Source organism: Bos grunniens, chromosome 8, assembly GCF_055505025.1.
Source record: "Bos grunniens cultivar Pamir isolate PY7600 chromosome 8, Bosgru_T2T1.0, whole genome shotgun sequence".
Taxonomy (NCBI): Eukaryota; Metazoa; Chordata; class Mammalia; order Artiodactyla; family Bovidae; genus Bos; species Bos grunniens.
The window spans coordinates 15516824-15532500 of NC_141172.1; the positions used below are offsets into that span (position 1 = coordinate 15516824).

The 15677-nt window shown below is 38.7% G+C and overlaps 1 protein-coding gene and 1 long non-coding RNA gene across 10 annotated transcripts in view; one reads left to right on the plus strand and one right to left on the minus strand.

Annotated features, from left to right (window-relative positions):
- Positions 1-15677, plus strand: part of EQTN (equatorin) — a 59034-nt gene that overhangs the window by 3079 nt on the left and 40278 nt on the right. For 4 of the 6 annotated variants that reach the window (XM_086414913.1, XM_086414915.1, XM_086414910.1 and 1 more), the window contains exons 1-2: positions 10855-12033; positions 15211-15677. The exon at positions 15211-15677 is cut by the window's right edge and continues 693 nt beyond it. In XM_086414913.1, the coding sequence (XP_086271039.1) occupies positions 15219-15677 (459 nt within the window). In that variant the 5' untranslated portion in view covers positions 10855-12033; positions 15211-15218. Of the gene's footprint in view, positions 1-1720; positions 1808-3956; positions 4017-5383; positions 5435-6873; positions 6934-9666; positions 9821-10281; positions 10521-10854; positions 12034-13573; positions 13733-15210 lie in introns of those variants that run through there. The other 2 variants (XM_086414916.1, XM_086414911.1) reach the window with 2 other exon arrangements.
- LOC147366698 (uncharacterized) lies at positions 6837-11704 on the minus strand. Of its 4 annotated transcripts, XR_015169487.1 has the most exons (4): positions 11568-11704; positions 10587-10678; positions 9366-9442; positions 6837-7167 (listed from the first exon to the last, which is right to left on the minus strand). It is a non-coding gene; the product is annotated as an uncharacterized LOC147366698 (long non-coding RNA). The 4 variants fall into 4 exon arrangements; XR_015169488.1 differs by lacking the exon at positions 9366-9442; XR_015169485.1 differs by lacking the exons at positions 6837-7167; positions 9366-9442 and adding an exon at positions 9543-9681.

Sequence of the window (15677 nt, forward strand, 5' to 3'; positions counted from 1 at the left end):
AGATTATATGCAGTTTTTTTCTCTTGTATATTGTTCTCACGTACACTTGAGTGTATCTCTCTTTGGATAGATACCAAGTACTGAAATTTCTGAATCAAGGATAAATCTTTTAAAATATTGATAGGTAACACCAAATTGTACTCTAAAACACATCTATCAAGAATGCTCCACAATGTCACACATACTGAATAATGTTAATCACGTTTTGTGAATAAGTGAGAATTTTCATTACTGTTTCAATTTGCACTCTGATTACTTGTGAAGCTGAGAATGTTTCTTTATATTTACTGGGCATTTTTATTTCTACTTTTATGATTTACCTGTTCATATCCTTGGCCCATTTTTTCTATTAGATTGTATTTTTATTTATTTGTAAGGGCTCTTTTTTATATTTAGTATATTCAATCTTTTCTCTATAGTAAAAGTAACAAGTATTTTCTCCCAGGCTGTCACTCACCTTTAAACCTGTTTAAGTATTCTAATCACAGAGAAAATTTAAAATTTTATAAGATCAATTCTTGATTAATCAATTTCTTTATTGATTTATTCTATACAATTTATTCTATACAACTTCTTCATATTGTATCTTGTTTAGGTAGGCCTTATCCAATCCAAGATATTAAATTATTTTCCAATTTTTTTAATAACTTCATATTTTTATTAAAACTCTTAGGTCTTAAATTCAATTACTTTTGTATATGGTATAAAATAGTCATAAAACTTTACGTTTTTCGAGGAGGATTGCCAGTTGTCTAACACTAATTCCCTACTGATATGAAACTCACATTTCATATAATCGAAATTCTGTTTGAAATTGGGTCAATTGTTATTAATACCTTTTCATTGTTTCTTTGATCTGTCTTTCCCTGCAAAGATCCACAATGTTTTAGTTTTTATACTCTAATAACTCATAGCATTAAATATTGACCTATGATTTTCTTCTATTTCTCCATAGATCTACCTCAGAAATTTTTCAAAATTAATGACTGTGTGTGTGTGTCTGTGTGTTGGGGAAATGAATGTATATGTATATACTACACATATACACATTCATGTGTGTAAAATTTTCTGTCATTTCATGAGATTCTGGAAAGAGGAAATCTGTGTATGTATGTTCAGTATGGCATCTTGATCCATTTTACTTTGACTCTGATTGAATAGATACATCCATTAGTTTTAAATTACAACCAGCCTCACTGGCAACTCTTTAAGAGCAGGATTCATTATGTGCATATGTAAATGTGAATCCATTTGGGAGATTGTGATTGTTATTGAAATATGTGCTTTTAAAGCAGAACTATTACAGTCTAGCAGAAGGTTCAAGGGCAAGTGAATGCTTCTTGGCTAAAATGTAACAATGATAATACAAACAGTAACGATATTACACATCTACAAACCTCCTTCAGCACCCATTATGCACTTGTATATATTTTTTGTAATTCTTTAATAGTTTCTTTTCAGAAAGAATCATTTAGCATAAGGATACTAGTTTGGTTTTTTCCCCCATGAATTTTGTTTTTGACCCTTGCCCCACTTGTTATTTTGTAGCTGAAGAATGTCTCAAATACTTTATTATCTTTTTTTTAGAATTAATGTATATGTTTTAGGAAAAAATTCAGATGAGGAAAAAATGTAAAAGGAACAAGGCTTACCTAGGAACAAGACCTACTTACTTACTGACTTACCTAGCTGCTGAAAAGTTTTGATCTTATGTTTTCAGATGTCTTCACAACACAAAATCCAAATGGCACACAGTCTGAAATATCCGTGAGAGCAACAACTGATCTGAATTTTTCTCTGAGAAACTGTAAGTACTGAAAGGCAGCACTGCAAATAGGAAAAACACTTAAAGCAAGATTTCAAAATAGCACTGCGGACTATTGGGTAGGAAAAAGGTCTTAGTGGAGCTAATAGCATCAGGGAGTCTTAATTCGTAAAATAAGGAGACTCCACCATAGCCATTGCACTGGTAAATTCAGAAGGCAAGAATGTTTTTTTACCTTTCTTAGCCTCATATTTTTGGTTTGAGTGGAAAGGAAAAGAAAATAAATAAATTTAGGACTCCAGAAGATTGTTTTTTTCTTAAACCCACATTTTTACTTCTTTCTACTTTGTGCTTTCAGCTTCAAATATTATCTCTTTTTTGCATCTTTATACCGAGTATAACTACTGATAGAGGAAATGAGGAAGTGTTGCCAACATGTCACTTTGGAGGCCATTGCAAGTCTCTAAAGTATATATACCACATCCCTCACCTTAAAGCATCAATAGTTCATATCTATGAAACCCAAGAAGACAAGGAAAAGAGGATGAAAGTAAATAGGGCAAGAGAGAATGTTTCTGACTATGACAATATTTAATAGGAAAAACCAGACTCAGCAATGCCTAATAATTAATAAAACTTCTTGACAATAATGGAACATTTTGAGCAATTCCAAAACTTGAAACATAAATATGACATAGGGACATTTCGAGGGCACACGTTAATTTAGACAGATCTCTTATGGGAATTTTGTTTGCATACAGCAGACAACATCTTGAACTGTTTCTTCAACAGGCCAGGTACCTAAAATTCCCTTTAGGAGATGGATTATCGATGACCACAGGACCCATGGAAGAGATTTCAAAACCGTAACTTCTCTTCCCACAATTCAGGACCCCAGAGGATTGTCAAAGTTGGATTGGGATAAGAAATTTTTGCCATTTTCACTGGGGCTCTAACAGAGACTTGTTGAGTGGTGGGGACATTCTGGAGAAGCAAGCTCCCCAAGGAGATGGAAATCTCCAGAATAATTTTGACTAATTATTCTTCTAGTCCCTAAAATGATGAGGACAGGCAGTAGTGAGGCAATCCAGACGTGTTTCTCTCAAATCAAATGGGGGTTGCAAAGCAGTATTTAAGGATTACATCCCAGTCATTCCAGCCCTGCCTGAGTCCATGTCAGCTCTGGTAATGGATTATTTTTTTCCATCCTTTCTTTCCAACAAGTTACCTATAATAATGTTGTCTGTAGGCTCAGTAGAAATCTCCCTAGAGTGGGATTGCCTGTAATTCATACGACACTGCATCCTTTCCTGTCTGAAGCAAAGTTAACTGAAATTGCCAACTTCATAGGGAGAAAAATAAATGGTCCTCCAGTCACAAAGTGAAAAGTAAAAGTGAAAGTCACTCAGTCATGTCTGACTCTTTGTGACCCCATGGACCATACAGTCCATGGAATTCTCCATGTCAGAATACTGGAGTGGGTATCCTTTGCCTTCTCCAGGGCATCTTCCTGACCCAGGAATCGAACCGGAGTCTCCTGCATTACAGGCAGATTATTTACCAGCTGAGCTACCAGGGAAGCTTTTCAGTCACAACTTCTCCCAAATTGACTCTTACATACCTCCAGATGGATGCATTATAGACTGAGATATAGCCTAAATCAGGCCTGGAAATCCTTGAGCTGTAACCCCAAATTTTAATTGCCCAAACTGATTTGAGTGGTTAGCACGCATATGTTTCCAGCTTACCAGGACACAGCTGCTACCCGCCTCTTTCATGTCATCACACTGAACCAGCAACCAAGTTGTCCTAGGTGGATAGTATTACTTCAGAGCCTGTGCCGGAAACCACGTGAAGCCCGTGTACTTCACCCAACAGAGCTTCCTTAGTGCCAGAGGAAGTGTGTAGCCCCACACTCCCAGTTTCTCCTCTCTCACAAATTATAGGCACATCAATCCCACCTCAGGCAACCTCTTATTGTACAAACATCATTCTTCGGTGGCTGCTTCTTTCCCCTCCTTTAAGGTATCTCAGGAAAATGTCAACAGCGTTCTCTCTGGTTTTGTTGTTGTTGTTATTGTTGGTTTTCTCTCTCCTTTCCTTTGTTCTATTTTTTAGCTTAAAAAATACCTAATTACAAATGTTGAGTCAATATTTTTATATGCCGATAATCCATTATGCCTTTTCCTAGATAAACTCTTCAATGAAACAACCACAACGGCACCTCCTGAAATAGTCAGCCATGAAGAAAGTAAAGAACCTTTTGGAGAAACTACTCACAGTATTAAACTTACAACATTGTAGTCAGACCTGGAGCATGTCATTATATGACTTAAAAATTTAACTTTCATTACTCTGAATATTTCGTAAAGTGATAATGTACTTAAAGAATTCATACTGCTACAATTTAAAATCACTCTAAAATCTTTTAAATGGTAAAAATCTAGGAATCAATTTTCAGATTTACCTGACAAAGGATAGGAAATGAACTCTTTTCAAAATACAACCTGATTGTAGTAAAATGTATTACAGTTATGTTTATATTAAATATATATTTATATAAAATATCATGTGTATAAATATACATTTATATAAATATATTTAATACATTTTAATATAATTTTAAAAGTTATAGTAATAATTTTAACAATCACATACTTGGTAAATAAACTTAACTCTGCTTAGAGTTGATTTTTAGCATTTCCTAAGAATATTAGTGGAGAGTTCAGAGCTAGAGTTTACAAAATCAAAATTATCATTTTACTTTTCTGACAGTACTGTTTCTTATAACATACTTGTGAAATCATAACAACTCAGGATGGCTTTTCTCTAAGGTCTTGAAAGAGCAGTGGTCAATTGAAGACAGTGAACTGTCATTACATGAAACCCTATATTCTCCAGTTCATACAATCCAAGTATATTTCTCATGACTCCTTTAATATGGTTATTCACTTTCTTGAATAACCATATTAGAGTAATATTTAAAAATAGAAATCTTATCATCCTGGTATCCCCCTTCTTAAATACCATCAGTAACTTACTGCTAGGTTTGGGGTCATATTCTAAATTCTTAGCCAGGCATTCAAGTCTGAAGTGATCTGACCATTGAAGAACTTGCCAGTCTCGTTTCTGGTCGCATTCCCCACCCATATTCTCCACACCAGACTACCTGAACCTGCTCAGAACACCTGCGTTTGCTCACCGTGGAAGGACCTCTCTCTCACATAGTTTATCTGGCAAACAATTCCTAGTCCTCTGAGCCTTTGTGAGAGCATGACCTCCCTCGCGAAGTGTTTCCGGCTTTTGAAAGTGAATTAGATCCTTCTGTGCGTACCACCTGTGCGTTGCTACGAAAGCCCTCATTCTCCTGCAATGTGATGAACAGTGATTCTTGTCTGTCTGCCTCTCAAAGTAAGAGTGTGTTCCTTAAACATAAGACCTGTATCTCGTTCATTTCTGTAACTTTAATGCCACCCACAGGGTCTGGCACATGGCAGGAACTCAAGGTGTAACTGTTACATGACTAGACTAACATAAAAAAATGAACATTCTATCACAATTTTACTAAAGTCAAATTACCTTATTTTGTTATCCTGTTCTATTTTGTTTTTTAAACAGAAGGAACCCAGAGTCCAAATGAGCCTGCATTTTGGACAATGTTAGCTAAAGGTAAACTCATAGTACTTAGGTAGCTGGGAAAATGTTTTCTAAAGTCTTCTGTAAGAAAGCCAAGATCAGTGTAAATTTTTCTAATACTAAGAATTAATATGTCAACATTTTGCTGCCATCATCACGTGAATAGCAAATACAACACAGACCCAGAAAGTTGATCAAGTGTCACACGTCTTCTGATCCTCTCACCAAAAGTTTCTTTCTCCTACAGATGTTACAATCTAGCCATTTAATTTATTTATGATTAAAAATTTTAAATAAGGCTCTTGCTCAATAGTATCCCTCTTTGTATTTGGAGCAGTATGTGTATAAGGACACGGGGATGCATGAGTGAATGCAAAGTAGATATCAAAATATATGCATGCACAAAAGTAATATGTAAACCATAAATGTACATGCATTCATTTATAAATCACATGCATAGCATTTATATGTATGCATGTATACACATAACATGTATATTATCAATGAATGCATACATGCATAAATATAATTCATGGATCACACATATGCATGCATTATGTGAATTATATGCCATATTTGATGGATCCTCATTTGCAGATTCTGTATTTGTGAATTTACCTACATTTAAAATTTCTTTGGAACTCTCCAAATCAATACTTTCAGAACTTTCACAGTCATTGATGGACACACACAGAGTAGCAAAAATAAATTTAATTGCCTGAAGCTCTTGTTCCCAGCTAAAGTATAACAAAGGCCTTTTTTTCCCAGCTGTCTTACTGTAAACAAAATATCTTTTTTTGTGGCCTGTTTAGTGTAAGGTGTTTTGCATTTTTGTGCTTTCTGCTGGCAATTTTGCTATTTTAAATGCCCTCCAAGTGTAGTATTACAATGCTATTTGGTTCCTAAATAGGAGAAGGCTGTTATGTACCTCAGGAAGAAAAAATGTGTGTATTATATAAGCTTCATACAGGTGTGAGTTATAATGCTATTGATTGTGAGCTCAGTGTTAATGAATCAGACTGTAGCCCACCAGGCTCCTCTGTCCATGGGATTTCCCAGGCAAGAATACTAGAGTGGGTTTCCATTCCCTTCTCCAGAAGATCTTCCCAACCCAGGAATGGAATCTGGGTCTCCCTCATTGCAGGTGGATTCTTTACCTCCTGAGCCACCAGGGAAGTATAATCAATCAGCCATATATACTAAATAAAGTGTCTCTAAACAGAAACATACATAAAACAAGGTTACTGGGTCAAAAACAAGGTTATATGACCAGAGGCTCATAAGAACCTAATGCTGTATTTCCCTTAGGAATGATGATGGTTCAGTATTCATTTAATTCAGTGCTTACATGACTTAATGACTACCATGAAAAATGAGAATGAACTGTATATAGTATACACACACATCTACACACACAATAATTTTAGTAAGTGAATTTTGTTTACCATAACACCAATTTATTGTTTTAACAGCTATAAATGCAACCACCAGTGAGGACAACCAACGAGATCAATTTTTTCACCCAATTCCAAGTAAGAGCAAAATACTTCAATTAAATGGATACATAAATACTCACACACATTTTAGTGTCTAGATGGTGATACTGTTTTCCTCAGTAAGGTGTGGTATTTGTAAGAGAGTAGTATGGTGACTGATGTTACACTAGAGAGGACATTTACAGTTTTAGGAGAGGCATGGTTTCTAAACAGTGTTCTCCATGACCACATTGCAGATATTTCCATCTTCCTGTTGTGTAACTTCTATTCCTGGAAGTAAATAGAAACAGTAAACTAAATGGAGTTGTAGGCAAATGAACAATACATAGGATGCAGTTTTTTTTAGTTGAAAGACTTGTTTAGAGCAGTTCTAGGCTACAGAAAAATCGAGTGGAAAGTAAAGAGTTCTCATATATTCCACCCACTTAGTTTTCCTTATTATTAACATCTTCCAGTGGTGTGGTGCATTTTTTTTTAATAATTGATGAGCCAATATTGATACATTGTTATTAACTAAGCTTCACAGTTTACATTAGAGTTCATTCTTTGAGTTGCACAATTCTACAGGTTTTCATGAATATCTTGTGTCCACCGTTACAACCATACAGAGTAGCTTCAGTGCCCTAAAAATTTTCTGTGATCTACTTAGCCATCTTTCCCTTCCCCAACCCTGATCTTTCTGTTGTCTCTATAGCTTTGCCTTTTCCAAAAGGTCAAATAGTTGGAAACATACATGTATTCTTTTCAGAGTGGCTTCTTTGGCTTAGTACTCTGCATTTAGGTTTCTTCCATGTCTTTTTGTGACTTGACAGTTTACTACTTTTCATCACTGAATAGTATTCCAGTATATGGATGTACTGGTATGTTTATCCATTCACCTATTGCAGGACATCTGGACTGTTTCCAAGTTTTGGCAATAATGAATAAAGCTGCTATAAACATTCATGCGTAGGTTTTTGTGTGGTCATAAGTTTTCAACTCATTCGGGTAAATACCAAGGATTGTGACTGCTGAATCATGGGGTAAGACTATGTTCAGATTTGTAAGAGACCACCAAACTGCCTTCCAAAGCGGCTGTACCATTTTGCATTCCCACCACCAACAAACGAGAGAATTCCTGCTGCCGGATGTAGTTTTCATTAATGGCTTGATTTTATTTATATGAATAAAAGAACTCCTGACTTTGATGGAAAATTTCATAACAAGGCATCATATTAAATTTCCCCAAACCTCTGTCCTATGTAAATACACTGAAAAAGAAATAGCATCTGGTAATACATGTAGGGCCTACCACCATAATTCTGTGCTGGGTTATTTGACACTTAATGCCACTTGCCTTTCAGTGAGTCAAGAAAATGGTGTCAGTCTTCTTTATTTAGAAAAGTGACAACCAGTAATGACGATGTTCTGGAAATATTTTGTCTTTTTGAGTAATGAAAGTGAGCATGATGGATTTTCTATTGCGTGTTGAGCACCTACCACACTTTACGTATGTCATTGTGTCAATCCTCACAGCAATTCCATGAAAGCTGGTATTATCTCCATTTTACAGATGAAGAAACTGTGGCTTGGGGGGGGCGGGGCGCTGGGAAAAACCTGTCCCAACTTGTAATTAGCTTTTCTATAATTTCCAATGGTTAGGAATTTCAAACCCTTCTTTAGTTTTGACCATCACCTTGATAAACAAATGTACTATAAGCACACCTCTTTACAAAAGCCCTTTTAATTCAGGAGCACAGCCCATTTTAATATAATTTATTTCCAAAATAATCTGCCTCAAAGTCAAGATATCAGTCATTCACAACTGTATACATTTCTCTCCCCTTGGCCTAGGATTGCGCATGGACAATTTTAATTTTTTTTAATATAAGAGAGTATACACATGGGAATTTGTCATTGCTTATTACCAAAACATCATTACCTGAAAAAAAATCATGAAAAATCATTGGAACTTTTGAGTGAAAAGATGTTGGGGGAGAAGGGACAAATAGCAACATGATCATTTAAAGTCACCATTACATGCCTATTAAGTCAGACATATATTCAGGAAGATATAAGATTTGGCAGTAAATATATATATTTATTCTTCAGTAAAAAGACTTTTGATGTTTCTGGATCCAGACATGATTTTAATCATATGTTTAGAAAGTTAGCTAAGTTTCCATTTCTTTAACATCAAATACACTACATTTGATCACAGTAATAAAAAGACAAATTCAGTTCTTAAGCCTTGTGGAGGAAGCACTGTAGTACATCATCCTTTTAACTTAAAAGAAAAATCAACTCCTGCCAACAGGAGAAATGAATATTTCTCTCCTGAAGGACTAATCCCATGTGTGTAATTTCATCACATTTTTAATAGTAATCTCTTCCAAGTCTTGGATTGGTTTTTAATTATACAAGGAGGAAGCCTGATACATGTTTTAACATCTGGTCACCTGGATTTGATACCAGATTTTGCCACTTACTAGCTATGTGCCAAGGGCAAATCCATAAACTTCTGTGATCCTGGAAAATGGAGTGAGGGTCCGCTCCTCCAAGATTGCTGTGAAGGGAAAAGGTTAAAAAAAAAAAAATTTGAGAGTCTTTGTCCATAGGAAGTGGCCTATAGCCTTCTCCTTGGCATTGCATGAAGGTAGAGGGGAGAGTGCAGTGAAGACTCTGGGTGGCAAAGGCGTCTCTCCAGTTGCATTGTGATCCTTATTCTGCCAGAAAAACTTGCTGAACACAGTCATTCTTTCCCACTGCATTTTCTTTCTTTCCTCTTAGACTCTGATGTGAATACTACATGGGAAGACAACACGGCAAGAATACAGGAAGCCAAGTTAAAATTAATGCTGGGCATCTCACTGATGACCCTCTTCCTTTTTGTCGTCCTGTTGGCAATCTGCAGTGCCATGCTGTACAAAATGAAGATGATGAAGTAAGTCTGCAGACCTCACAGCCTTTAAAACACAGGACAGGACACTCCCACTCTCCTTTCCTCAGTAGAGGGCTGGGCAAACACGACTCCCAAGTTTATAAGGTATTCAGTTTGGCTCCTTTGCCTCTCTTTGGAGAGGACCATGGAGCTGTCTCTCAAGGAGTATCACACTTGAACTTGTCCTCAATATTTTAAATAATCATCTAGAGAAACAACCCTTGTCAATTGGGAAGGTGATAGAGAAGCTAATGCATTCTTTTTCCATAGCCTTGAAACAAAAGGGGTTATGAACTCTGTTCTAAATAGCACATCTGTGTAGAGTCTAACATTTTTCATTTATCTAGTGTAATAATAAATAGACAATATATTGGACAGAATTCATATATTATTTTAAGATGCTTTTCTAAGTCAAGCTGCAAACACACACAAAAACAGTTCTTGATGTATGTTTCTGTTTTCAGATATAAACAAGCATGTCAGACTGGTGAATACTCCGTCAACCCAGAGCTGGCCACCCTATCTTACTTTCATCCATCAGAAGGTGTATCAGACACATCATTTTCTAAGAGTGCTGAGAGCAGCACATTTTGGGGCACCACTTCTTCAGAATTAAAGAAGTCAGACACAAGGTCAAAATCTAGGATGACAGACATGACTTCCACAGCCTCAGAGGAGAATGAGGAGTCAGACATGATTCAGAGTGAGGAGCCCAGCGAGGAACCCACAGATGATTAGACAACTGTAATATTTTTGTCATAAAAAATACCTTCGTGATGCTCATTTATAATTTGGAAACTCTGCCGAGACCAAATTTTCCAGTGTCTTCAAAGGAGGGCATATTCAATAAAATTCTCTCAGCTATAAAAAGTATTTAAGGGAAAAAATATAAGGAAATAAGGTGTGAAAAAGTTCATCAAGTAAAAAATGATCCTGTTAAGTGACTTATGCAAAATATTCATTCTAGGCTGGCTCTTTTTAAAATACGAGTATGTCATTTTTTTACCTTACCTGTGGGCATTTTACGGAATTTCGGGGCAACCACTTCTATGCCCCCCCCACCACCAAAGCAAAAAGAACACACCCATTGCTGTTTACTGGCAAAACAGGTGTGCCGTATCAAGAGACAAAACTAGTATTAGAGACTCCTGGCATTCTTCAATTGTTTCAAAGTCATCAGGGTGCTCTCATGGGACAGTAAGATTTAGGGGAAAATATTTTTTCCACTTTTAAAGTATCCATAACCATTTGCGATATCATTGTTTTCCAGAAGAAGAGAAAGGAAGGAGGGATTCCAGCATCTAATTTCCTAGAGGGGGATTTATGGGTCCTGAATATTTTAGGGCTAGAGGCCCCTACCTTCTCTCTCCCCACCAAGCACCCGTGCTTGGGATGTGGTATTGGGGGAGGGGAAAGCATTTCAAAGACTAATTTATGTAATCAATGACTTATGAAACTATCTATCCTAGGAGTATTTCAGTTTACAGAGAAGACCAATGGAATCGGGATACTGTTTCCCTTTTAGGAGTGTTTCAACTGGAAGGATTTTAGAAACATGTAATCAGATCCTTTGTGGATATGTGTGGATGATGGGGAGGGAAAGAACTGGGGCAGTGTCATTGTCCTCCTAAATTCTCACCTACTTTATGCTATGCACTTTGACACATTATATCACACAGAATTCTACCACCCTGTGCAAGACAAGTTTATTAGACAGACCAAAAAATGAGAACTTGGGTAAATTGCATACCTTGTCTAAGAGACAGGCAAAGTTTAGATGCGCTTTGACACTGAAGTTCTCTCCCTGATCCATGAAGGTTAACAGTCAAACTTGTAACAAGTCAAAGGGTGTTTAGAGGCAAGGTAGGCATCCACAAGGCAGGGGATTCCTTAACCCAAATGTCCTTTCAGCTCTTGGGAGATTGTTTTCCCTAAATGTAGGTTAGGTCTCTATGAACCTCCTTCCCTGTAGAAGATAGACGCACACACACACTACACTCATCTGCCACTACCCTACCATCCATTCTCAGAATCATCCTTCTCTCCCCATTTTCTCCCCTTACATCAGCTCCAGCCTGCCCATTGGCTGGAAAAGCTACAAGACGCCGCCTCCGAGTAGCCGCAGACTATATAAGGCAGAAGTAGCAGTGGGCTGGGGGGGTTCGCCTTTTCCCGGTACTGTCACCGCAACAGTGCAGGCGCGTTTTCGGAGCCAGGTGAGGTGAACCTCGAGCAGTAGTCCATGCTACGCTCCGTGGGTTACTTTTGCCATTTTCCGTGCCCTTTTGACAGCCCCGGGGGTTGGTGCCAGCATTTGTACTGCCAGTTCAGGCACCAGGAAATGCGGTGGGAATTGAGTAAGGAAGGTAGTTGCAGCAGCTTGGAGGTGCTCGGGCTACAGAGGAGCCAGGGTGAATTAATGGGTGAGAAAGGGCTCGTGGGAAGGTCAGGTGGGTTTGGGGAAGGGTTGGCTACCAACCGTTCCTGCCTTCTCCCTTCACCAATCCTTGGAAGAACCCAGGAGGTTTCTTGATTGGAAATAGGTGTAAGGGTTACTTTTGTCTTCAGTTCTAAAGTACTGCAGCTTGAGAAAGTCAATCAATATAGCATTACTATGGCTAAAATAGTATGGTAAATTTACTGTGGTAAAGAATCTGCCTGCGATGCAGGAGACCTGGATTCCATCCCTGGGTCGGGGAAGATCTCTGGGAGAAGGGAATGGCAACCCACTCCAGTATTCTTACCTGGGAAATTCCTTGGATACAGGAGTCTGGTGTGTTACAGTTCATGGGGTTGCAAAGAGTCTAACACAACTGAGTGAATTTCACTTTTCATGGCTAAAATGCCCCCCGCCGCCCCCCCCCCCACCAAAATTGGTTTCTCATCATTGACATAACTTGTGGATACCTTTGTAGGTATCATTTTAAAATGCAGCCAAGGTACTGGGGCAGTGGGCCTGAAGGATGTCTGATAGTCCTTACTGATGTCTCTTTCCTCTCCCCTCTCCCCCAGTCTAGATGTCAGGAGTGGGTCACAGAGCCCAGACTGATGTGTGTGTGTGTGTTGGGAGGGCGCGTGTCTTCTCATTTGCCCCCTGCTGACCCTCCAAGCCACTATTAAACCTGGAATTCCTAAACAGGTTGTCTGGACCTCTGATCTGTTTGTTTCCTCTTAAAGGACATAGTAATACCAGTTTCTTTTAAACTTGTTTCTCCCCCTATTCTGAAACACCCCTGCGTTTCCCTCTGATGCTCTTAACCTGCCTCTTCCCCAGCCCTCCAAGAGGGCTGTTTACCACCATGTACCTACTTAAGGGCAATTCCTATAGAGCGGCTGTTCTGGGAAACAAGGACTTTGCCTTGGGACGAGGAACCAAGTAGTTAGAATCTGCATGAGTAAGATTTTCCAGCATCGCACTCTAGGATCAGGAGAATTAAGAACTAGTCCTCAATCCCTCTTACTTGTCCCTCCCACCTAAAGTATGTTGGAGCTCGAGATATACCGAGTAGTGAGGGTGCCATGGAGATCCTGTTTGAGGGTGCCTTCCTGAGAGCCTTTTGAGTGTCCACACAGTTCCTGAAGCCAGGAGGGGGTTACATCCAGGGACATTTGGGAAGATGGTAGACTGGGCTGGCCATCCGGAGAAAAACTCTGCCCGCCTAACCTAGCGCTCACCTTGAGCGCCCAGCCCTACGAGGGTGGCCCCGCCCACTGCTGAGGCTAAGGGGCGGGGCAAAGGTCACGTGGCTGGGAGGCGGGGCGAGGAGCGGGTGGGCAGGCGTGTAGTTTCCTGCTCCTCACACGCGGGATCCTGGTTTGCTGGTTGCAAGGTGCAAGTGCACAGTACTGTGTGGTTTTATCCTCGCTCTTTGCCACCCATCCCCAGTGTGGACTTAAGGAGTTTCCTGAGCTCTGGTAAAAGGTGGTGGGTGGGGTGGAAACCGGCTTGTGGCACGGTGTAGTTACAAATCAGAAGAAGTTCTTCCCAATCGCCTCTAGCCTGAGGAAAGGTTGTAACTCCGCCTCTGACTTCAAAATTTGCCCTCCAAGTCTAGCTTCTGGTGGAGCAAAATCATTTTAAACTTCTGACATGAAGGGAAATAATATTATGTCTCCCCTCCAACCCAGCCCCCATAGCACCCCAATGCGCTGCTTAAACATCCTTTCCTGAATCATGGCAACAAAATAAAACCCAGCTTATGCCAAAATGCAGTTCTGGCTGGTTACCCAGAGTTTACTTCCCCTTCCAAGTTTCTTTCAAGAAAAATCAGAACCAGTTACTTTTGATTCGTAGGTTAATTCTCATGCTTATGCCTGCTCTTCACCTTTTTCCTTCTCCATCAAAATGCCCCACACCTTTGTCACACACTTTGCTTTGGCTTTTAATAGAGTTAATTTCTTAATAGAGAATGAATGGTAAAGTGAAAGGCTAGTGAGCCAAAGGAAACCTCATTGTGTAAAGAGGAAGCACATGTGTGTTATCAAAAGGTGTAAGTTATCTAAAATAAATTAAGAGGTTTGAAAAGTATAATTTGGACAACATCTCATATCTGAAATCTCTTGTTTTTGAGAGGGGAGAAGTGTGTAAATTATGCCGTAATTGACATTGAAAAGTGTATCTTGGAAAGAGGGAAGAGATGGTAATTTCCTTATTTAAAAAGTCAGGAAGGACCTGCCAGGTATTGTGAAGGGCCATGGCTGGCAGCCTTATCTCTTGGCACTGTTCTGGGTTTCCTCAGGAGTATGGATCCAGCTGCTTTCGAGTTTTACTTGTTAATTTTTTTTTTTTTTTTTTTAGATTTTTTTAATGGTTGGTTGTGGAACGGTGTATTTGGCTTCCTTTTGTGTTTGAGGCATTCTGTAGAACAGAAGGGACCTTAGGACCTTAGTGAGAATGTTGAGAACCACTGAATTTTTAAAAGAAGACTCATGCTTTAAAAAAACTTTCTTTTACGACAGTGGAAATGTATTTTTGAGAGATTATGTACAATTCCGTGTAAGCAGCATTTAGCTCTTTGAACTGTTGCCAAATTGTCACTGCCTAGTAAATAATAAGGTAAATAATATATATCTAAACCATGTCACATTTGACACAGTTTAATATGTATAGGCATGACCTGTCACACAGATGTGTAGCTATGCTGGTAATAAGACGTGAATATTTTAATCAGTCATAGGAATGAGCTAGAATTTGAAAGACTTAATCAGTGATTTTCATTGTCCTTCTCATTCCAAGAACTGACCTGTTCGTCAGCCCCTCCCTGTGTTTAAGGCTGGGTTTGGGAAAGTTACTGTCCCTGTGATAGGAAGCTCTTTGTCCAGGATATTTTGGAGTCTGCACTTCATCTTGAGTGATGTTTAAAGATAAACTTATCTCACATTAACAACTCTAGGCACAACTATGGAACAATTGGAAAGAATCGACAAAGAAATCAAGTCAGTCAAGACTGAAGTTGAAGAAAAGCAGAAGATGCTCCCCAAGTTTACATTAGCGCTTGAAGAGCTATCGCAAAGTCCCATGGTCTCCTTGAGTGACACAAATGTGAAACAAGGTTTTCCTGAAAACAGCCTGCTCCCACAAGAAAAGTGGAATGAACCATCAAAAAACAAAGAGAGTCAGCCTACAAAGTACATGATGGACCACACATGTCCAGCAACTGACCTTGAATATGATCCCTTGCTCAATTACTCCGTAGCACTGCTTGGAGCATCTAAAGGCAGGCAGGGTGAGACTGACAGACAGCCCTTCTGGAAAAAATCTGTGGGTAAAAATTGCCACAAGTCCCTGGAGAGTCAAAGACCTTATGTTTCACCCATAAGAATTAAAATAAATCTTCAAGATTCTGATGAAGATGACCTT